The following is a 24,412-nucleotide window of genomic DNA, read 5'->3' as shown; positions in this document are numbered from 1 at the left end:
TTTGTTGCTAAATCATAGGTTTAACATTTTTAACTGATTGAAGCATCAGTTTCCCCCTCTGTGGTCATGTTGAGATCTTGGGCAGTGGTGGAAAAGTGCACTTAAATGGTGTACGGTTTGGGCAACTCATTTTTAGATTTTTACATTAGACGTTTATACTTGGTTTTGTTTCCTGACCTTGTGGCATCTCTGCTGTCCCCGAGGAGGCTGGAAGGTTGGGAATGAACTGAGCATCAGGGAATAGATCACAGACTCTGCACTACTAAAGACCTAATTAGGTCATCTCTCCCATCCACCTGCCAGGGCATGATTGCTAAAGTCTCCTTCCTTAGGAGAAGGCTGTTTCAGAAGCACTTCTACACTTTATGTCCAATTTCTGTTTTCCATTATTGGTAACGTGACTTTAGACAGTGAGAGAAAGATTTGTAAAATATTTTTGGCCATTGCTTTTTTTCTTAATGGTTTTAAATGTTCATTCACTCAACAAATATTCATTGACCACCTACTCTGTAATATATAGTCCAAGGCAGGGAGGAGGAGGGGGACAAATGCCAATCAAAAAGTCACACAAACAAATGTGAAATGTGGCTTTGACAGGTGCTGTGAAGAAAGGTACAGTGATATGAGAGCCTGTGTTAGGGACGTTTTACCTGATAGAAAGGGGCAGGAGGAGGTGACCCGTGAGCTGAGATCTAATAGATGATTATTAATTAACCTAGTAAAGGAGGGAGGGAACAGTAATCCAGACTGAGGGAACAGCAAAGAAGCAATGCTGTGCCAGGGGGAGGAGACTGCAGACAGGAAGGACCCTGAAGATCAGTGACGAAGGGGTAGACTGGATGGGCTCTTTTTTTTCTCTCTTTCATTGAGCCTTGTCTAAAAATATCATGGTAAAACAAGGCTCTGCTGCTTTAAAAACAACAACAAAGGGGCTTCTCTGGTGGCACAGTGGTTGAGAGTCCGCTTGCTGATGCAGGGGACACGGGTTCATGCCCCGGTCTGGGAGGATCCCACATGCCACGGAGCGGCTAGGCCTGTGAGCCATGGCCACTGAGCCTGCACGTCCAGAGCCTGTGCTCCGCAACGGGAGAGGCCACAATAGTGAGAGGCCTGTGTACCGCAAAACAACAACAACAAAGGATTTGAAAAATCACTGTCTTAGTCCATCTACCTGACCTATCAAGGAAGTTTTATAACCCATATCACAGGTGATGTGTCATGTGACACATACCTTTCGTCACCTTCTCACCCCTGTCAGATTGCTGTCTCTCTTTAAGCCTGTTTTCATGAAATGCAATGAGTATGTTTGGCTGTCTCTACAAATCTCTGAACTCAGTTGTTCAACACACAGCCCCTAACCATTACGAAAAATATTCTTATTGCAGATGACAAAGGTAAAACCATATGGAGTTATTTTAGGTCAGTGGTTTTCAAATAATTTTTTAAAGCAGCAGAATCCATTTTTCAGTTGAGATCTAACATGAAGGCATCAGAAACGCAAATGAGTTTTATTTTCTTCTTTGTGCCTTTTTTCTTATATTTTTCATGTTTTCTAGCATGAACATTGATTACTTTTATTATCAGAAGATAATGGGTTTTAAATTATGTAGCCGTTTAGGAAAACTGAATCGTTTCATGATAACAAGTTTCAGGGACCAGCACAGATTGAAACAGATGTCTCCCTCTGTTACAGTACCCCTGTTGACCTTTTCACAACTAGGGATTACTAAGGCACAGGGTGACCGTGGTTATTTCTTCATGAAATTATATGATAACAGCAGAAACCTTACTGATGAACAGATTTTTTTCCCAAGTAGAGCTTTTCTTAATGAAATGGTTGCTTAGAAACCAGACCATAATAATAACTTTTCTATATTTAGTTTGTAAAGTGATTCAGTTTGCAAAATTACTAAGTCAGGGAATACTAATTAGATAAAATTGAATATATCTATTACTTCTTGTCTTGCAATTGAGCAACCAAATGGTTAAATTAACAGCAAAATTTTGTCCAGATGTGTCTATCCAGATGCTATTCATAACAAAGACATATAAGGAAAACGAGAGCTCATAGAGCCATCCTGCTCTACTCTTAACTGTATGATTCTCTAGTGGCACCATGTGTTTGCTCTTTTATCAATTTGTATTAGAAGCTGTTACATGTAACACTTACTAGGTTGCTGAGAGGATCAGTTAGGTCAGTGGGTCAAAAATTGTACGTGAAAATGTGAAAATAACCTCAAGTTGAGCTCAGCGAGACAGCAGTGTAAAGGAAAGGCTCAAGAGTGAAGATGCTTGTTTAAGATGACATGTTTGATAAATGGAAAATCTTAACATGCTAAATATTACTAACAACAAAGAAACCTCAATATGTGCCATATTCGTCAGGTGCATTTAATCTTGCATTCAAACTAGACAAAAATCTAGAAGAAAATACATTTCTGTCTTCCATTTCCAATAATGATGAGATACCTCAGCTGAAAACAGTTTTTATGCAGGGTAACATATTTAAAACACTTTAAAAGCATAAATGAGCTTACAAGAAAGCAGTGAATTACCAAGCCAACATCTTAAGAGAAAGCCAGACCCTAAAAGGTAGAGGGAGCTTAAGAACCTGCATTTGCCCTCAGAGTATTTGCTGAAATTCAGTTTTAGTTTCATGCTCTTGAAGGTCAAACCTGCAGAAATGAAAACCTGTCTAGTCCCAACTTGAAATGGGGAGTCAAATAGAAGACCTCCAACATTAAGCTTAGACCCCAAAGGAATACACCTTCAGATGAATCAGAAGTAAAAATGGTACCCCTTCACCTCATCCCCAGGGACTGAGAGGGGCATTGTCTTGTCGCTAGAGACAGTGTAATCACAGCATGGTCCACCTTTCCTGCAGATTTGCATTATTGGGATTCAGGAAAGTTCAAGCTGAGAATTAGAGTTTAAGAAGTTTATATACTGGTAGTGTCTGTGGATGTCTTACAAGAACAAAAGCATATCTCTGTGGAAGAAGGGACCTTCACCCTAGACCCCAAAGAATCCTCAAAATAATTTTTTAATTTTTACTTTTATTTTTTATTTTTAATGTTTAAAAACTTTATTGTGGTAATATTTAACAAAATATTTGCTATACTAACCATTTTTATTTAATTAATTAATTTATTTATTTAGGGCTGTGTTGGGTCTTCATTTCTGTGCGAGGGCTTCATCGCGGTGCGCGGGCCTCTCACTGTCGAGGCCTCCCGTTGTGGAGTGCAGGCTCAGTAGTTGTGGTTCACGGGCCTAGTTGCTCCGCGGCATGAGGGATCTTCCCAGACCAGGGCTCGAACCCGTGTCCCCTGCATTGGCAGGCAGATTCTCAACCACTGCGCCACCAGGGAAGCCCAATATACTAACCATCTTTAAATGTGCAGCTTAGTGGCATTAAACATATCCACAGTGTTGTATAATTGCTATCTATTTCCAAAACTTTTTCATCACCCCACACAGAAACTCTTAACCATTAAGCAATAACTCTCCATTCCTCCTCTCATAATAATTAATTAATAATTATTGTATATTTAATTATGTACAATAATTAAAATATAGTCACAAAATAACCAAGCACAAGGAAACAAGGTCCCAGAAGACTTTAGATGTTGGACTTATCACACACAAATTATTAAGTAACCAGGCTTCCTGTATTCATAGAAAAACAAGACAAGCATGAAAATATCTTCAGGGATAGGAGACAATCAAAGTTGATGTAGCAGATTTAAAAAATAAACCAAATAGAATGTCTAAAAATAAAAAGTAGAATAACTAAAATTAAAATTTCAGTGGATGAGTTTTACAGCAGACACAGCTAAGAGAGAATTAATGAACCAGAAGGCAGAAAGGAAGACATTATACAGAATGCAGCACAGAGAGACAATATTTAGTCTCTGGATGGAGAAGTCAAAAAGGAAGGATTAATAGATTTCATCTCTTAAAAGTTTAAAACTCATTCATGTCGAAAATAATTTAACCTTAATTAAAATGTAAAGTATAATTAAAGAAAAAAGATTTGCAACAAGAAGGACAAACATAAATCTGTAGAGACAGAAAATAGATTTGTGGTTGCCTAGAACAGGGAGTCTGGGCAGAAAAAGAAAGTAACTGCTTGGGTAGGAGGTTTCTTTTTGGAGTGATGAAAATCTTCCAGAATTAGACAGTGATGATGGATGCACAGCTATGTGAATATACTAAAAACTACTGAATCATATACATTAAAAGGGTGAATTTTATGGTATATGAATTACATCTCAATAAACTTTTTTTCAAAAGGACAAGCAGTTAAGCCTCTCTATATAAAGAGTTCATAGTGATTAATAAAAAAAATATCCAGTAGATAAATGGATAAAAAAATAAATAGGCAATTCATGGTAGAGGAATATAAGCAATAAAAATTTGAGAAATTTTTCTAATAGGCAAAGAAATGTAGATTAAAATAATAATGAAATACAGGTTTTTTTGTACCATTTCAAAAAACACAGATTTTTTTTTTTTAATGGGACTATCCAGTGCTAGCCAATTGTATTGAAATGCACACACTTGAACACTCTTGGTAGGAGAATTAATAGGAACATTTTTGGAATGCAGCTTTGAAAATGTTTATACACTTGCATCCAGTTCTTTTTCTTTGGAGAATCTACCCTAAGAGTATAAATGGGAGTTAGGTGCCTATACTAATTCTGTCTTTAAAAGTCTATGAAATTTTTCCACACATGAATAATTATGCAAATGACTCTCGGTCCCAGGGGCAGCTCGCAATTGCAAAACCCTGAGCTTTTTGCAGCATAGCTCCCTTGTCCCCTTCTCTAGGAAGCCCCACCCCTTCCTACACCCTTTTTTAATTTCTCTTTCTGTGTTCTTGTTACACCCAAACATGCTGTATTAACCACACTGTCTTGTAATCATTGTCTAATTTGTCTCTCTCTCTAGACAAGTGCTGTCCTATTACGTTTATAACACTTAGTACCTGGCACAGAGTAGATACCCTATTAATGTGTGAATGAGTGAAAGAATGATTTATATTGCCTTAATTCTAAAGTTGTTTTCCAAGCTTTATGATTTATGCCATAGCTGCAGATTACTTCTATATACTCTTTTTTTTTTTTAACATCTTTATTGGAGTATAATTGCTTTACAGCGGTGTTATATACTTTTTTTTTTTTTTTTGCGGTATGCGGGCCTCTCACTGTTTTGGCCTCTCCCGTTGCAGAGCACAGGCTCCAGACGCGCAGGCTCAGTGGCCATGGCTCACGGGCCCAGCTGCTCTGCAGCATGTGGGATCTTCCCGGACCGGGGCATGAACCCGTGTCCCCTGCATCGGCAGGCGGACTCTCAACCACTGCGCCACCAGGGAAGCCCTGTTATATACTTTTATATAAGTGATTTGTAATTTTTTTAGTTGACTCCTTTCCCCCCCCTTCTTTTAGCAAGAGATTTTCTTTTTCTTTTTTTTTTAATTTTGAATTTTTTTTTGGCTGCACAGCTTGCATGATCTTAGTTCCCTGACCGGAGATTGAACCCAGGCCCCGGCAGTGAAAACGCAGAGTCCTAACCACTGGACTGCCAGGGAATTCCCGCCCCTCTTTTTAACAGAAGTAAAATTGACAAGAATCCTTAATATTTCTCCATCCTAAGTAATAATATTGCTATTAAAGTTTTCAATGTTATTGTCAGACCACCTCAAATGATCTACTGTGAAAGCCAAGACATCTGGAGGAATAAGCCCCCCTCATCCTCCCATAAAAAGGAAGACTGTTAAATAAAACAAAGTTGTCCACTATAAAAACAGTGTTTGTGTATATGTGTGTGTATGTGTGTGTGTGTGTGTGTGTATTTATTTCAAAGAGTGGTGTATGGATGAGAGGGCACTAAAATGCTTATGTTGATTTTAGGTTTCAGGTAGTTTTTTAAAAGCTTTATTGAGATATAATTCACATACCATATAACTTGTCCCTTTTAAGTATATAATATAATAGCTTTGAGTATATTCAGAGTTGCACGTCTGTCACCACAATCCATTTTGGAACATTTCATTACCCTAAAAAGAAACTGGTTCCCCATAGCCTCCACTCCTCAATCCTCCCATACATCCATGAGTGATTTTTCTTTTCTTCTTTATGTTTTTCTCTAGTATTTGACTCTTTTACAGTGACCATGTATTATTTATATATCGTCAGGGGGAAAAAGCCACGTTCTTTTGATTGTGGAAACAGTTTTTCAGGTCTTTCCTTTCCCCTCTATTTATAGGTGCCTTGCTTCACAGAGGGATTTTAACCTGAGGGCTGTGTAGATCCCTGAAGGGGGCCATACTAGATATGGTTACTTGCCAAAATTGTAGGCAGGGTGTTTATGTGTATATGTGCATTTTATCAGGGCAATTTATAGTAGCTCTGCCTGGTTTCCATATGAAACTACAGTTTAAGTCCTGCACGTCATGGTTACTAATTTCACAACAATCACTTTTTCTAAGCCAGTCCTAGCCCACAGCACCTGTCACAAAGACTTGCCTAATCATCTCATTAGGACATCTGCTATGTTTAAGGAAAAATGGGAGAATTCAGGAGTTTTGAACTTGCCTATATCACTGCTTAGTACCCAAAGCACAGAGCAGGTCTCCGAGCATTGACACTGGATCATGTGAAAGATCAGCCCTGTCTTGTTAGAGCTTCAGGCCAGGTGACCACTCCCCTGGGAGGCTTAGGCTCTCTCAAAACTAGTGAGAACCTGACGCATCAGTCAGCTTTGCTGATTCTGCAGCTTCTCTTTGCATAGGTTTGAGGTGAAAGGCCAGTAGAAAACTTACAAAAAAAAATGAACCTGGAGTTCAGGTGGTACTCCCTCTACTGGGACCACCTAGCTAGGGATCTTTAAGACTGCTTTATTTTCTTACCTAGATTCAGCTAAAAGAGAACTACATACTGTGTTCTGGGAAATCAGAAGCCCCTCTTTTCATATTATCAGTAAGTGTTTCTTTTAATGGCATAAAGAGAATGTTAATATACAAAATGTTTCATTCTTTGAAAGCTACGTAAAGAGAACTAAATGAATAACATCCTGGTTCTTTATTTCTCACCCATGACCAGCTGAAATGCAAGTTTCTCTAAATGCATAGGGCAGTGATTACTCTCAAAGCAGAGGTAATTGCTGTTTTCCTTCCTTCCTCACTTATGCCTTCAGTCAATTAGCGCAGCTTTGTTCATATTTCTGTATGTACTACAGAACCCTTGATCATCATGTTTTTGAGGCTCACTTTTCTCACCTCTGTTCTGAATCATGCAGAAGTATTTGATAGAAGCAGTCCTGACAAAGTGGACTCTAAGCTTTTTGGTGCTGTTCTGGGTTTTATTTTATTTATTGGGGGAGGGTAATAGAATAAGAGATTTAGGGGACTCGCAATAGCCATAAATATGTGGAGTGGAGGTGTCTAGGAATCACTGATGGAAAACTGAAACTCACTAAAATCTAAGTTTTTTATTTCCTTTTGTATGTCTCCTCTGTCATCACTAATGTTAGCAGCATCTCAAGTTAAAGTCATCTGTGAACTTCATTAACATTACTACCTCCCTTTTCCACATAAAGATAGATATAAATAAATACACCAATTAAGAACAAGGCAGTCCCTGTGAAGCCCAACAAGACCCAAGAGGATTCTGCCCTGTTCATACGGGATGCATTGTGCAGAGTGCCTGTCCTTCCTCTGACCTTGGAGTCTAACAGAAAGTAAACTTTATGGCTGATGAATACTGAAAAATATAAGATTTGCTATCTTTGGGGTTAGGATTTGCAAAGCTAGTGCTATTCCAGCAGTTATTTTCTCCTAGGCACTGCAGCCGGGTGGGTGGTGGGTAGCAGATGAAGGTTTGCAGTCCTGCTCTGTCACATGGCAGCTCTGTGATCTTGGGCCATATTTTTCACCCTTCTGTTCCTCAGCTTCTCCCTCAGTAAAATTAGGAATGAAAGTAGCATCTAATTCAAAGGATTGTTGGAAGCATTAAAGGGATGAATGCATATAAAGTACTTAGGACCATGCCCAGCATATTGAAAGCACTCATTAAATGTTAAGAATTTTTACTGTCCTTGCTATTAGGTTTTTATTTATTATAATAAATAAATATTTCATGATCCAAATGGCTTCCGGCAAGTATAGTGAACTGTCGGTAAATATAGATTATTACTAATTTTAACTTTTTGCCCTCCAAAATGGGAATTAGAGAACAATGTAAGCAAATACATTGGCCTTATTTTAGTGTTTGAGTATATTATTTAGATCTTGATTTAAAGAGGCAGACACTGGGTACTGTACCGCCATTCTTACAAAAAAATCTTCAACTTATTAGTCTAACCCTCTTTTTTCCTCAGGCCTGAGTAACACTTGCTCATCTTGAATCTTTATAAAGTTGTTGGGGCTTGTCCACACTTAGCACAACCTTGGAGCTTTAGAGAAACTTAACATCACGTTGGCATGCTAGACGCTATCATTTATTCTGATTACAAGGAGAGCCCAGCTATTCAGTTGAGTTCCCCATACTTCCTTGATTTAATAACCAACTTCTCCAGTTTGTGCAGCTTCCTGGATTCTTGGAGCTGAAATGATTGTTAGTTTCCATTATAATGAGCGGTCTCTAATGTAACAACTGAAATACCCTGCTAGAGGGTAGTAGTCTCCTTCTCTTCAGGTTCTACCTTATCTTTGTGTCCTTGAGCTGCAACAAGAGAGGACAATCACAGGTTGGTGATTATCTTTTTGTCATCAGAAGGAAAATTTCCTTGTGCCTTACCTCTTCACCGTCATTGTTCTTTCAAACTAGAGCTTCCTCCCAGGTTAATATACATTTTACCTTCTTTCTAGTTTTTAAAACAAACTTATTTCTGTTAATTTCTCTGAACATAGCTTGTAAAGAATGAAGAAGCTTGTCTCCTGCCCTGCTTACCCCCTCATGGTTACAGTCCTCAGAGATAACCATCCCCTCTACCCCTGTTTAAATAGTTTCTTCTAGTAATTACCTCCCTATTTATAAATAAAATGCTCTCATGGATCTCGATGTTAAAAATTTTGCACATTTTCTACTAATTTCCTGTATGTTAGATGAAGATTTAGCATCCACATGCACACATGCCTGCACGTGCACGCCTCTACCCCTTCTCCTTCTGCCATTTCCCCATCACAGTTTTTGGCTAAATCATTGGGCAGTGCTTGTTGCTGACTCTGGATGTTATTCATTGCTAAACCTAGTTCAGTTGTCCTTTCTTGTATATTTGCTTAGTTTTCTATGTAATTATTGCTGATTTTTTACAAATGATCCAACAACTCTATCAAATATATATCATTATTTTGTCCCATCTTTGCTCTCTTTACTCAGACTTAAGCCTTTTTTTTTTTGGCTGCATTGGGTCTTCCTTGCTGCGCACAGGCTTTCTTTGGTTGCAGCGAGAGGGGGCTACTCTTCATTGTGGTACGTGAACTTCTTATTTTGGTGGCTTCTCTTGTTGCGGAGCACGGGCTCTAGGTGCGTGGGCTTCAGTAGTTGCAGCACGTGGGCTCAGTAGTTGCGACACATGGGCCCTAGAGCGCACGAACTTCAGTAGTTGTGGCATGTGGGCTCAGTAGTTGTGGCATGTGGGCTTCAGTAGTTGTGGCTCGTGGGCTCTAGAGCACAGGCTCAGTAGTTGTGGTGCCTGGGCTTAGTTGCTCTGTGGCATATGGGATCTTCCCACGCCAGGGATCGAACCCATGTCCCCTGCATTGGCAGGTGGATCTTAACCACTGCGCCACCAGGGAAGTCCCAGATTTCAGCCTTTGATACCTATATTCTTTTTATCCTTGTTTGTCAGTATTTTTTACTCTTTGACTATAACTTTAGTGAGATTTCAGGAGGAAGATGTTTGTGATCATTCTGTTATATTTGATTGAAAATTATTTTTACATTTTCATCTCTAAAAGGGGCTGTTCTATTTAAAAGACTGTGCCCTTTATCACAATTTTTTAACTTGTATTTTATTTAGTTATATTTGATACATTACATGGTTCAAAATTCAAAAGGTACCAAAAGATACAGAGTAAAAAGTCTCTTCTCTCTTATTTATCCTCTAGTCACTCCATTTCCCTCCCTAGAAACAACCAATATCATTGGTTACTTGTGTATCCTTCCAGAACTATTTATGAATGTATAAATGTGTGTATGTATTTCCCCTTTGTACACAAATAGTTGAATTCTATACACATTGTTTTGTACCTTGCATTTCACTTAACAATAGATATTAGTATTTATTCCATAAGAGTTCTTTAGAAGCTGCTTCTTTTTTTTTATGGATGTCTTTCTTTGTCTGACTTATTTCACTTAGCATAATTCTCTCATGGTCCACCCATGTTGTTGAAAATGTTAAGATTTCTTTCTTTTTCATGGCTGAATAGTATTCCATTGTGTGTGTGTGTGTGTGTGTGTGTGTGTGTGTGTGTGTGTGTGTGTGTGTATACACCATGTCTTCTTTGTCCATTCATTCATTGATAGACTTTTAGATTGTTTTCGTATCTTGGCTGTTGTAAACAATGCTGTAATGAACATAGGAGTGCATGTATCTTTTTGAGTTTGTGTTTTTGTTTTCTTTGGATAAATGCCTGGTAGTGGAATTGCTAGGTCATATGGTAGTTTTATTTTTAATTTTTTCAGGAACCTCCATACTGTTTTCCACAGTAGCCATACCAATTTACAGTCCTACTGACCGTACACGAGAGTCTCGTTTTCTCCACATCCTCTCCAACACTTGTTATATCTTGTCTTTTTGATAATAGCCTTCTAACAGGTGTGAGGTGGTATCTCATTGTGGTTTTGATTTATATTTCCTTGATGATTAGTGATGTTGAACATCTTTTCATGTGCCTCTTGGCCATCTGTATGTCTTCTTTAGGAAAAATGCCTATTCAGATCATCTGCCCATTTTTTAATCGGATTTTTTTTTCTTTTGAGTTGTACAACTCTTACAGTTTTTTAATAACAAGTTTTTGAGATATAATGCATATACCATACAATTCACCCATGTAAAATATACAATTCAGTGTTTTTTATTATATTCACAGAGTGTGTAACCATCACCATAATTAATTTTAGAATGTTTTACCCTCCATAAAGAAACTCCATATCGTTAGCAGTCAGTCCCTATTCCCCCCCACCGACTCCCACAGCCCTAAGCAACCACTGAACCTACTTTCTGTGTGTAAATTTGCCTATTTTGGACATTTTCATATAAATGGAATCATTCAATATGTGGGGAGTTGTGTTTCTTAACAGTTTTCTGCAGAAATACCTGAGAAATTCAAGTGAGTAGGTGGTTTCCAAGTTGATGTGGGTATTTTGGAAGGTAGGTTGTTGTCTGCCCAGGGGAATAAATCTGGTTGGTTTTAAAGTGGGGATGACGTAGCAGATTCCTGGGATAGAGCCAGTCAGCAAAGACATTTAGGATTAGACTGTCTTTCCTACAATGCAAGAGCACTGTGTAAAGTGAGACCTAAACTATGGTGACTGCCCAAGGTCTGCAGAATCACTGAGCAGCATGCTGAGGGATCATCTTGAAGTCAATACTGGATCAGAATACGTTTCTGGCTTTGTAATGAAAGTCTTTTGGGGAAAAAAACCAGTTATTTTACAAAGTTGACTGTCTCTATTTTGTCGCATAAAGTACTTTCAATAATATTTTTTCAGTTGGTTAATTTGCCTTATCCTGTGCTTTGCCCCAAAACGCAGATCAGAACGCTTTCATGAACTCCTGCCAGATTTGGTTCACCTTTGCTTTCTCTGTATCTTATCTGTTACACCACATCTTGAAATGCATAGTCATTTTCCTGTGATCAGAGCAGGAGCAGGTATCTCTCACACGATCATTTGGTCCTTATTGCCAAAGGGGTTGACGTGTCATGTTTCCTTAAAGCTAGTGCTGACCCAGAAATTACCCTGTTTTCATATTACAAAGGAGGGGCCAAGGGGCATATGAAGGTTATGGTCAGGCTTCCTCAGTTGTCAAAATTCAAAAAACTTTTCAAAGAAGAAACAAAACAGCCACACAAAATCTCATCCCTTTAAATTGTTATATAGTCTTAACCATCATATGTGATTCTCTTCACTGCTCCGTCTAAGAGTGAGGAAGGAACCATTGTCCCCTAGGGATTCATAAAGTCATAGGTGGCAACTGTATCCTGAGAAGGTAAACTCAGTCAGAGAGCCATTTGGCAGCAGTCTGTGGAGCAGGCCAGCAGGAAGATAAACAATTGCTAACCTGGGACTGTGGGAAGCAAGGAAATTGTACTTTGCTATTGGCAACCTTTTTATGTAAGATTGGGAGAATTAATGCTCCCTGGTGGAACTAAAAGTTTGGCATTATAGGAAAAGTTTTTTTAAAAATCTGAATTTGTTTCTTTAACCTGAAGAAGGATATATTAGGATTCCTTTGGTTGAAAAAAAATCAAACTGGCATAAGCATGAAAGGATATTTATTGGCTTATGTATCCAAGGGTTCTAGTGAGTAAATGTATAATTGGATCCCGGGGCTCAAAGCACGACACAGTTCTCTCCTTTTCTCCTTTCCTCTCTTGGCTTGACCCTCCTCTGTGTTTGCACCATTTTGGGGTTGACTTTCTCCACATGATGGCCACTGGCAGCTCCAGGTTAATCACTTCTACAGGCAAAAACAAGAAGACAAAACAAAACAATCCCCCCTCCCTCCCCCCCCCCCCCCCACAGACTCCAGGAGTTCATCTTTCCTGGTAGTTCCAAAATTGGCTCCAGGATTGAGTCTCTTCCCCCATTCCTGAACCAAACATTGTGGTGGTGATGGCATGGAATATCCTAAGGCAGCCTTGACATGAGTTTGTTAACACATGAGGAGAGAGAAAGTGGGTAGTTAGCCCCACTCAAACTACATAGACTGAGAGTAGGGAAGGGATATTTCCCAAAGGAACAGCAGGTGTTGTTACCAGAAGAGAGAGTAGATGCTGTGTGCAACCAAAATGCCTGTCTGCTACAGAGAGGAAATCAAGAGCTCATTTGGTTTTGAAGTATACAGCAGGATATTCTCATAGAAGTAAATAACTTCTCTGCTAAAGATTAGTGAGATAAAAATAGGCATAAGTGACAGTAGAAGGAACTTTAGTAGTACATGTTTTTCAGAAAAGCTCGATATAGATCAAAGTTTTATAGAGCAAATCCCATTTTACGACTGAGTTCCATTATGAAGTCACAACTATATTCCTAAAAGAAAACAAATCCACTGAATTTCAAGTTAGGAACTTCTGATGAAGAAGTAGTTATGACTGCTACAGATCTGTAATACATACCAGGCCTTGTGATACATCAGTGATAAAAACATGTGCCAGCATTGCAGTTACCAACTATCAATTCACTTTTCCTTTGGGTTCTTTTAGAATGTGGAAGCTGTTTCCTTCATTTATCCTTTTCTTAGCTGCAGACATTTTTCCTATGCTAGGAGGTCTCTAACTCCACCTTGGACCTCCAAAAACTTACCCCTCGTTTTGCGTAATAGAGCTACCTACAAATGCATTGTCACATTTTGCCAACAGGGAAGCTGTCTAATTCAGGTTCTGCCACAGCCTGAAACTCCCTAAAGAGCAGAGCTTCTGTTTATGTAAAACTGGAGGCCACATAAAGGAACACAGGGCTTCCCTGGTGGCGCAGTGGTTGAGAATCTGCCTGCTAATGCAGGGGACACGGGTTCGAGCCCTGGTCTGGGGATCCCACATGCCGCGGAGCAACTAGGCCCGTGAGCCACAATTTCTGAGCCTGCGTGTCTGGAGCCTGTGCTCCGCAACTAAAGAGGCCGTGATAGTGAGAGGCCCGCGCACTGCGATGAAGAGTGGCCCCCACTTGCCACAACTAGAGAAAGCCCTCGCACAGAAACGAAGACGCAACACAGCAAAAGTAAATAAATTAATTAATAAACTCCTACCCCAACACCAAAAAAAAAAAAGGAAGACAAATGTGGCTTAAGACCCACATGCAGAGACTTCCCAGGCTTTTCAGGCAATGAAAAGGTATAGGGGTGAGGAGGGCAGACAAGACGATGGACAAGCAGGTGTAGCCCACAGCAGTTGCATCGCCTTGGTGTATATCTATTTATAAGAGAATGGAACCCCAACCTATAACATAGAAAACAGTATATAGACTTTGCCTGCAAGATTGTCAAATTAAATGGAAGAATGGTAAACTCAGATAAAAAATAATTATAGATTTGTCAAGCATTTATATTACTCCTTCCCCATCTTCTCTTTCTTAATTCCTGAAATTTATATCAAGACTGTATCTTTGAACCCTTTTATTCATTCATTCGTTTGACAAATAGTTATTGAGCACTTGTTATGTGCTGGCACTCTTCTAGGCATTGAGGCTACAGTGGGGAACAAAACAAAATCCTTGACTTTGTAGAGCTCACATTCTGGGGACAGCAGTCAATAAATAAGTATATATCATTTCAGGTACTGTTAAGTGCTAAGAAGAACAATGAAGCAGGGTGAGAAGGATAAAGAGTGGTAGAAGAAGGAGGCTGTTATTTCATATACGATGAATGTGGTATTTGAACAGAGACATGATGGGCTTTTAGGAGCAAGCCATGGGCTACCTGGAGGAGGAGCAGCCTAGGCAGAGGGAGAAGTAAGGCGAAGATGCTGGGTCCAGAGCAGCGTGGTCTACAGCTAGGAGTTCCAGCCTCAGTTGCTGGAGGACAGTGAGGAAGGGAGAGCATGGTAAGAGATGAGGTCAGAGGCAGAGCGAAGGCAGCTGGGGGATGGGGGCTGCTCATATTAAGGGAAGAAGGGAAACCAGTGACGGTTTGGGCAGAAGAATGATGAGGTCTGATTCATTTTGACCAGATAGTTCCAGCTGCAGTGCAGGAATAGGGTAGAAGCACGGAGACCAATTAGGAGATTTTTGAAAAAAGTCAGGCCAGAAATGATGGACCAGAGTGGTTGAGGTAGAGGTGGTGAGAAGCAGTCTCACCCTGGGTGTAGTTTGAGACCTGAGTTTCCTTCCTTCATTTGTTTTTTTCCTTTTTCCTCACTATTCTTTAGAGTATAGTACCTAACCCCTCCCCCCAAGTAATGGAATTTGTATTTATATAGTTTTGAGACTAGGGGCTTTATTTCTGGTCCTGTCTTAGTCATGTCTCGCCTCCTCTGTCAGCCCCTGTAAAGTTTACTCCATACGGGGTTGGGCTCAGATAATGATAACACTGCTGCAGATTCTACATCTAGGAGTTCTGGCGTGATGGGAGAGGGGATCAGCAAGTACTAGGAAGGGAGACTCAAGAGCAGGATCTTCCTAATTCTGATCAGGGAACTCAGCCGGAAGCACAGTCTACTACTAATCATGCCCAGAATTTGCATTCCTTATTTCCTTACAGAAATTGTTCTCATCACTGACAGTTTTACAGAGAAAACTCATACTGGGGTAGAGAACTGCAGCAAAGACAGGAAGCACTGCTGTGCTTAAGACTGATGTGTGGGCAGCGACGATACTTGTCATAGAACCTTAGTGTCTCAGACTTGGAAGACTCCCTCGAGGACATTTGATCTGGTCTTCTCCCACTGCTGTGTAAATCCCTGCCATGATATGTAATCATCTAGCCTCTGCTTCCAGAGTCTAGAATCCATAGATCGTAGAATGTCAGTGCTGAAAGTGATCTTAGAGATCATATAGGCCTGAGACTAGAAGAATCCAGGAGTGTGAACTCTGAGACCCATGCTCTTTCCACTCACAATGTTGTCACTCCAAATACAGGGCAGCCCTTGCTGGTAGAATGACATAGGTGGGTTTAGATGTCTCTATTTTCATCCCATCACAGGCTGTCTGGGCTTATTTTCTTTTCAGTGCTTAACAATAATAAATTCTTTCTTTTTATTTTCAACCCTAGGGGTTGCCCTTCTCTCAGATGTGTACCCTGAGAAAATCTTGCCTGGCCTGTTGGCACAGTATGATGGCGGTAAAGACAAGCACACACTGGAGACCAGAATGAAAGTCGGGGAAATCCTGATGCGAATTGTCAGGGCATTAGGTGAGTTTTCTTGTTCCAGCATCTGGAATGGGGTCAGGGAGCAGTATGGCTGTGGAACCAAATCTGTGCACCTGGAGGCTTGTTATGCTAGCAAGGTGAGGACAATTTGGGGGCTGAGGTGAGTTACTTCCTGTTCAAGGATTTAGCAAATGTCCAACGCGCACCAAGAGATTGGCAGCAATAGTGCCCATGCTTCTACAACTGCTTAGTCTCCTCCGCTGAGCTATGTTGGGGCCCTGATTTTCCTCAGAGCTGGAATGAGAAGTTTCCCACTTGCTGAGCAGCAGCAACCATGAAAAGAAGGGGAATGTTAGACAGGGAAAGAAGAGTGCTAACTCTGGTTGAATGACTTCTGTGTGCCAGGTCCTCTACGTGTATATAATCTCATCTAATTTTCCTAAGAAATTCTGTAAAGAGGCTGTTGTTGGACCCATTTTATAGATGGGGAAACTGTAGCACAGGGACCTTCAGAAATTCGTTCAAGACTCATTCAGCTGGTAAATACTAGTGCTAAGAATTGAACCTACCAACTCGAAGGAAGTTGCTCAAAACCACACAAGCTGAGAGTTGTAAGGCCGTGGGCTCTAGAGTCACACTGCTTGGGATCAAATCCCAAGCTAATGCTTATCAGCTTTGTGATCATGGGAATGTTTCTCAACCTCTTGGTGCCTCAGTGTCCTTATATATAAAAAGAGGATATTAATAGCACTTACCTCATATGGCTATTGTAAGGATTAAATTTTACTCTTGGGGCTTCCCTGGTGGTGCAGTGGTTGAGAGTCCGCCTGCCGATGCAGGGGACACGGGTTCGTGCCCCGGTCTGGGAAGATCCCGCATGCCACGGAGCGGCTGGGCCCGTGAGCCATGGCCGCTGAGCCTGCGCGTCCGGAGCCTGTGCTCCGCAACGGGAGAGGCCACAGCAGTGGGAGGCCCGCGTACCGCAAAAAAAAAAATAATTTTACTCTTTACCCACTAGGGAAAGGTTCTGAAAAACAAGCTAGCTTTGGGATTCCCTGGCGGTCCAGTGGTTAGGACTCTGCGCTTCCAATGCAGGGGGCGTGGGTTTGATTCCTGGTCGGGGAACTAAGATCCCGCATGCTGCATGGCATGACCAAAAAAACCCAAAAAACAGCAAACTAGCTTTTGCCTCTTGTATCAAGAATTTACGTCGAGTTCTTCCTTCACCAGCATTTTTAAGGATTTCCAAAGATTCCACATAGCCATGCATCATTTCCACGAACGTAGCCCTTAATTTTCCTAATTTCTGGGTGGCCCTCTGGCTAAAGAAGATAGAACCTAGATCTCCCACCACTTAAATTCTTTTATTGCTGAAAGGAAAATCTCATGAGAGTGAAATTAAACGTGTTTTTTTCTGCCCTTTGAAGAAGGGCGAACTTTCTATATTTGCCTTAGTCTTAAATATGGGTCTGAAACATACCAGACAAGTGCACCATTATGAGAAATGATTGTCTCACAATAGGTGTGAGTGTTAAGTTTAACGTATTACAGAATCAAATGTACCTCTGACTTCCATTTGTGTGTATCATTGTGATCATCAATCTGAGAAGGATGTGTCTGATGCATCAACAAAACATGCCTGTTCTCTGTGACTTCTGGTAGACCGCTATCATTGGCGTGATAAACGCTGAAAAGGCACATTTCTCCATCTCCACGGGCCAGTCCAAATCATTTCCTGTGGTGAGATTGAAGGTGGGGATGAAGGACTAGGTTGAGTGGGAGAGAGGGCTTGCTTCTCCTTACATAGTCCTATAATTAGCCCAATTTCCAAAACTGCCTTCTGGCATTTCAAAGCATATTCCATCAGTTCTCAAAGTTCTAATCTTCCTGTAGCCTACTCTAACAAGTATCCAGCTGTAAACATTGCCTTAGCTTTAACTGCTACTTTCTAATTCACCTTACCAACTTGTCCAGGTGCATAGATGAGATGGCTGACTGAAATCCTTTAAGTGAAATTAAAGCCCATTTTTACAACATAGCCCATGTCCTCAGTTTACTATTGGTGTGGAAATCCTTGTGACAGCCACTTTATGAGACTTCTTTAATAAGTACCCTAGTTTCAGTGGTCCAGGCCTTGTGCTCTCCCCATCCCCAGCTCTTCTTTGCAGTAGGGGGAGTTCCATGGGAACACAGGCCCATAGGTAGGAGCCAGGTGCAGTACTACCGCTTCCTCTTGGCTTCAGTTCCCTAACCACATCTACTTTTCATCCTGCCACTAGACAATGGTGGAAAATCAGCAGGAGCTTTTTTTTTCTTTTCATTAAAAAAAAAAGATTGAAGTATCATATACATATAGAAAAGTATATAAAGTACACTAATTTTAATAGTGTAGTTTTATGGTTCTCTACATATCTGCCATCACCCAGATCAGTACAGAGAAACTTCTAATAACCCATAAAGTTTCCTTTTTTCCCTTCCTAAGCTATACCTGCCCCAGAGGTAAGCACTATTCTGAATTTTTATCAGCATCGATTTATTTTGATTGTCGTTGAACCTCATTTTTTTAAAAAAATTATTTATTTATTATTTTTGGCTGCATTGGGTCTTCGTTGCTGTGCGCGGGCTTTCTCTAGTTGCAGAGAGCGGGGGCTACTCTTAATTGCGGTGCACAGGCTTCTCATTGCGGTGGCTTTTCTTGTTGCGGAGCACGGGCTCTAGGTGCATGGGCTCCAGTAGTCATGGCACGTGGGCTCTAGAGTGCAGGCTTAGTAGTTGTGGCGCACAGGCTTAGTTGCTCCGCGGCATGTGTGATCTTCCCGGACCAGGGCTTGAACCCGTGTCCCCTGCATTGGCAGGCAGATTCTTAACCACTGCGCCACCAGGGAAGTCTGAACCTCATTTTAATGGAATTAAATCCCCATGTTTCCAGTAAATTGATAGATACGGACACGTGGGTAAGTTTGGGTCACATTTTAGGGGGCAAGAATATTTCATAGGCTGTGCTGTGTATTGTATTTCCTGTTGTCTCACATTACAAGGCGTATGATGTCTGGTGTCTCATTTTAGTGATGTGAAGATTGATCAGTGGTGTTTCTAGTAGGATACATCCATAATAAACGTCCCCATCAACCTTCCTCCTATTGGTTTTAAGTAACCACTGGTGATTGTTGCCTAGATTGTTGCTGTTATTTCATAGAGGTTACACTTTTTTACACATAAGGAAACAGATACAGAGACGGGTACTAACTTGCCTAATGTTACATAGCTAATTAATGATGAATCCAAAATTTCAATCCAGACAATCTGACTCCAGACCCAGTCTCTTACCCAATACACAATACTGTATCCTGAAAATTTTCCCATGTCATTAAGCATCTTTTTCCTGTCATTAACACACATTTTCCACATCCTCTATAATTTTTAATGATTGCATGAGGCTATATCATTTGAATGTATCATAATTTTTTTCAACTGACCAGCTTAAAGGTTGTTCTAATTTTTCACTATTATGAATTACGTTAAGATGAATATTCTTGTAGCTAAATCTTTGTGCAGATCCACGATAATTTCCTAGGAAAAATTTCTAAAAGTAGAATTTCTTAAAAGCATATGCGTATTTTAAAACATATTTATTGCTAAATTATCTTCCCAAGAGATTGTGCCAGTTTATATTTTAATGTTTGAGAATATTTGTACCCTCATCAGCACTATATATGCTATGTGTTATTTTTATCAAGCAGATACATAAAAAAATGTTATTGTGTTTTTATTTTCATTTATTCAATTGACAGCGTTAAATATTTTTCATATTTTTATTAGCTAAATTTTTGTGTGTGTGGAGGGTGTATGTGTGAATTGCCTGTTCCTATCCTTTCTTCATTTTTCCATTGGGGTGTTGATTTTGTTATTTAATTTGTAAAAGCTTTATATATTTACAGATCTTGAACCACTAACATTTATGTTGTAAATATTTCTTTGGTTTTTTTACATTTTAGTTTTGTTCATATTTTCTGTTTCCTTTGTTTTGAAATGTAGAAGGTTTTTATTTTGAGGTTTTTTTTTGAGTAGGCACTGAACGGCCGGTTCTGTGCCTGGGGCTGGAAATAGGAGCACGAAAAAGCCACTGTCTCTTCCTTCAAGGAGCTTATAGTTTAATCAGAGCCGTCAACTCATACACAGATCTTCTAAGGTGACCTGCTAATTTAGGGAGAGGCCTGTGTAGGGTATTATGGGAGCTCAGAGGAAACGGTCTTGTCTGTCTTTTTCTCTTTGGGACCCTGCAGTTGAATGTGGCAAAGTGCTTTGGGGCTACATCAGTTCCTCATCGTTATCAAGAACAGCAGGTCAGTTTTTGAAAAATGGCTTTGTATGTTAGCTTTCAGAGATTTTCAACTCACAGCATAGCCTGAAGGTGAAAAGGTGGATTGGATGTGTGAATAATTGGATACTCGTCTGGGAGTTCAGCATTCATAGATTTCAGCAGCAATGAACAACAGTCAAGGATTAGAGTTCACATACTTTGAAAGGAGAATTTTTCAGCAAAATTCAGAGAATTAAATGAAATGCTTCTAGCCAAGTTTGCCTAGGTTAGCATCAGTATAGTTCAATTCAATAAATACTTATATTAATATAAATTGGAAATACTAATCTGGCCAAACTTGGAAGTTGGAGCCCAGACCGAATAATTTTTTTTCTTCTCTTCCTCCTTCTGTTTTTCTTCCTCATGTCAATTTTTCTGAGAGATATAACTTTAAAATCTATTCTTATACCTTTCCCTTCCTAATTGTATCAGTAATACGTGATAATTTTGGGCAATTTGGAAAATATTAAGTGTAAAGAAAATAATCACTAATAGTCTCACCATTCAGAAGTAACCATTCTTTGTTTACATTTTGATGTTTCCTTCTAGTTTCTTTTTCTTTCTCAGACTTGTAATTACATTGTACGTATCCTGCTTTTTAAAAAATTTAACATTATAAGCACTTTTCCATGTCATTAAATATTTCTTGAAAATATAAGATTTATTGGTTGTTATTAATTAATAACCTGAATTTATCATAATTTTATTTAATTATCTTCTAGAAAGATATTGTTTAATTAGGTGGTTCCAGTTCCTTACTTTATGAGGAACTTTATGAGGATTATAAGAAGTATGCTATTGATTATTCTTATACGTAGATCCTTTGGTGAATCTTTGATTCTTTCCTTAGGATAGGTTCTTAGAAAGGAATTACTAGGTCACAGTATGTGCCTGCTTTTAAGGCTCTTGATATTTAGTGCTAAGTTGCCTTCCAGAAAGGGATCCTCTTGTCAGCAGTGAATGAGACTGCTAATGTCTCACAGAGAAAAATTATTCCATGGCTTCAGACCTATCCTCTAACCCTGACCAGCTATCTCTAAAATGTGTACCTTTGCTCCCAGAATGAATGGAGGAACCTGTCAGAGAATGTTGCGGCGGGGGGGCGTGTGGATGAAGGGAAGGAGGTCAGGGAAGGACTGATGGATGGATGCATGACTCAGTGTGAACCCATTGCTGCCCTAGAAGAACAACTTAGACCTGGTAGTGTCACCATGACATACAAAGCACAGCACTTATTTTTAGAGGCAGAACGTAGTCTTCTAGTCAGCAAGCTCAGACAAGTTCTAGTTTACTCTAGGTCAGAAACTTCTAAAACTGAGAGCAGAAATAGAAAGCCATATTCACATTGCTTCATCTTAAGAGTACCTTCAGTGAACTCTGTAAGAAAGATCAGGAATTAATATTTGGAAAGAGGAATGAGGGAAGAGAACTAAATCTCAGGTCTGTTGGGTGTGTGCCACGGCAACTAGAATGACACTGGGAATGTGGGGACAAAGCAGCTTATACTTCTAGGTTAGGAGGTACCTTTTCTCAAATTCCTCTATGTGCCAGGAGAAGGGTAGGTCCTGGGCTTTAGGGTATATTTCTAACTCTTACAACCTGCAGAACACCCTTATTTAATGTGCTTTGTCAACTCTTTTCCGTATCACCTGCTTAATTTTTATGTTTTAGTTCAGCATTCACTTTGCCACCTCAGAGTTCATCCAAGTGATGAGCAACCCGTGATCCCATCCAGCTCCAGGATGAAGCCCGTAATCTGATTTTAGAAAACCTGATGATACCTGCCCAGAGAGGGGCAAATTCAGCTCCAAATTCTGCTCTGACAAACACCTTCTTCTAGCCGGTTGTAGAAAACAAAGGAAAATGGAATAATTGGATTTGTCTAGCAGGCTACTGTGAGTTCCAGTTGGGTTGGCCTCAGAATTAAGATGAGGAGAGAAGCTTTTTTTTTTTTTTTTTTTGCGGTACGTGGGCCTCTCACTGTTGTGGCCTCTCCCGTTGCGGAGCACAGGCTCCGGACGTGCAGGCTCAGCAGCCATGGCTCACGGGCCCAGCTGCTCTGCGGCATGTGGGATCTTCCCAGACCGGGGCACGAACCCGTGTCCCCGGCATCGGCAGGCGGACTCTCAACCACTGCGCCACCAGGGAAGCCCAGAGGGGAGAAGCTTTTAAACAGCTGCATAATATTTTATAGTATAGATACACTACAGTTTACTTATTCAACCATTCCTCTATGGATGAAACTTCACTTTTTTTCGTATGACATGCAGTACTGCAATATAAATTCTCATATTTGTGTGCTAATGGAAATATATATTGTATGTGTATATATGCATATTTCATATATATGTACATATTAAAGAACTGGACCTTTATTTCTGTAAGATTGATATTTGCCAAAGTGGATTCACTCAAAGGCTGTTTATATTTTAAATTGTTTATATACTGACAGATTACTTCCTGAAATTGTGGGTGGGATAGGGCTTTTTGAACCCCCTGCTGTGTCTATTGTCAAATGGAGAAAAATATCTTTTGAAGATTGTGTTTTTCAAAGTGAATGGACTAAAAAAAGTCCTCTTTTGTGTTATTTTGTTGGTCTTGATGGCAATGGGAAAAAAAGTCTTGTTTAAAGTAATAAATTGCTGGGAATTCCCTGGTGGTCCAGTGGTTAGGGCTCCATGCTTTCACTGCTGGAGCCCAGGTTCAGTCCCTGGTTGGGGAACTAAGATCCTGTAAGCTATGTGGCAGCAGCCAAAAAAAAAAAGTAATAAATTATTAATTCATTTTGCTATTAAGTAATGTATAAGACTACTCAAGGAATGACAAATCGCCTTTAGAAGTATCTTACTCAACAAAATTTGTTTAAAGGTGCAGCATTATAATGAATCAACTTAAGGGCATTCTAATTAGGTAGTTTCCAGAAATATTTAAACTTTTAATTTGCTAATTTAAAAATTTTAGTGTAAGGGCTTTTTCTTTCATAACATATGTTTTGGTTCCCTTGTGTGTAGTAAAGGACCTCAGAACATAGTGGCTTAAACAACCACCATTTATTTGTTCAGAATTCTGTAATATTGTTAATGCTTGGCAGGGACAGCTCATCTGCTCCACATGGTGTTGTCTGGGCTCAGCTGGTGGTTCTACTGCGTGCGGTGTAGGCTGGGCTCACCCAGGAGGTTGCATTCAGTTGGGATCTTGACTGGGGCACCCTAGTGCTCCTCCACATGGCTTCTGTCTGTCCCTGTGTGTGGATACTCATCATTCAGTAGTCTAAGTCAAACTTCTTTGCTTCATGGTGAATGGCTTCCCAGAGAACGAAAGCAGAAGCTGTCAGACCTATTAAGAGCTAAACCTAGAACTGGCTTAGTATGACTTCTGCCACATTCTACTGTCAAAGTAAGTCCCCAGATCAGCCCGGGTTCAAGGGGAAGGGAAGTAGCCTCTGACTCTTGATGAGAGAAACGGCGGTCAGGGATGGTGTGTTGGCAGCATACCTGCATACCAACTACTACACGGTCAAAAGTAGTGCACGCTTATTGCCACGAGCCTAACAATACACGGGTATATAAAGAAAAATCCAGTCTCTCCCAAATATTAGTTATATTTAATATTCTTACCTCCCAAAGTAAACAATGATAGTAGTTTGGTATATATTCTTTCACACCTTTCCCTGTGTTCCTATAGGTATATGCAAACATATATGGGCCTTTTATATGGGCTTTTTTTCTTTTACAAAAAGAGAACATTAGCATACTATTACTTTTACTCTTACTGTTATTACATACTGTTAGTCTGCAGTTTGCTTTCTTTGAAATCAACTTTACCGAGGTGTAATTTACATACAGTAAAATGCCCCCATTTTAAGTACACATTTCAATGAGGATTGATATAAACTATAGTCACTATAACCATCACTATAGTCAAAATAGTAACCATCACTATAGTCAAAATATAGAACATTTTCATCACCTCAGGAAGTTCCTCTGTGCCCAGATCATCTCCCATTCCACACCCCAATCC

General features: G+C 39.9%; 1 protein-coding gene across 1 annotated transcript in view; it reads left to right on the top strand.

The window, feature by feature from the left end:
* The window catches only part of TANGO6 (transport and golgi organization 6 homolog), a 176,824-nt gene that overhangs the window by 85,213 nt on the left and 67,199 nt on the right, over window positions 1-24,412 (top strand). The window contains exon 15 of the mRNA XM_079906387.1: window positions 15,934-16,074. Within this exon, the coding sequence (XP_079762513.1) occupies window positions 15,934-16,074 (141 nt within the window). The remainder of the gene's footprint in view (window positions 1-15,933; window positions 16,075-24,412) is intronic.

The sequence above is a fragment of the Stenella coeruleoalba genome, assembly GCF_951394435.1.
Source record: "Stenella coeruleoalba genome assembly, chromosome: 20".
In the NCBI taxonomy this organism is placed as follows: domain Eukaryota; kingdom Metazoa; phylum Chordata; class Mammalia; order Artiodactyla; family Delphinidae; genus Stenella; species Stenella coeruleoalba.
Note: the sequence above shows the minus strand (reverse complement) of the source record. Positions and strands in the feature narration are given on the sequence as shown.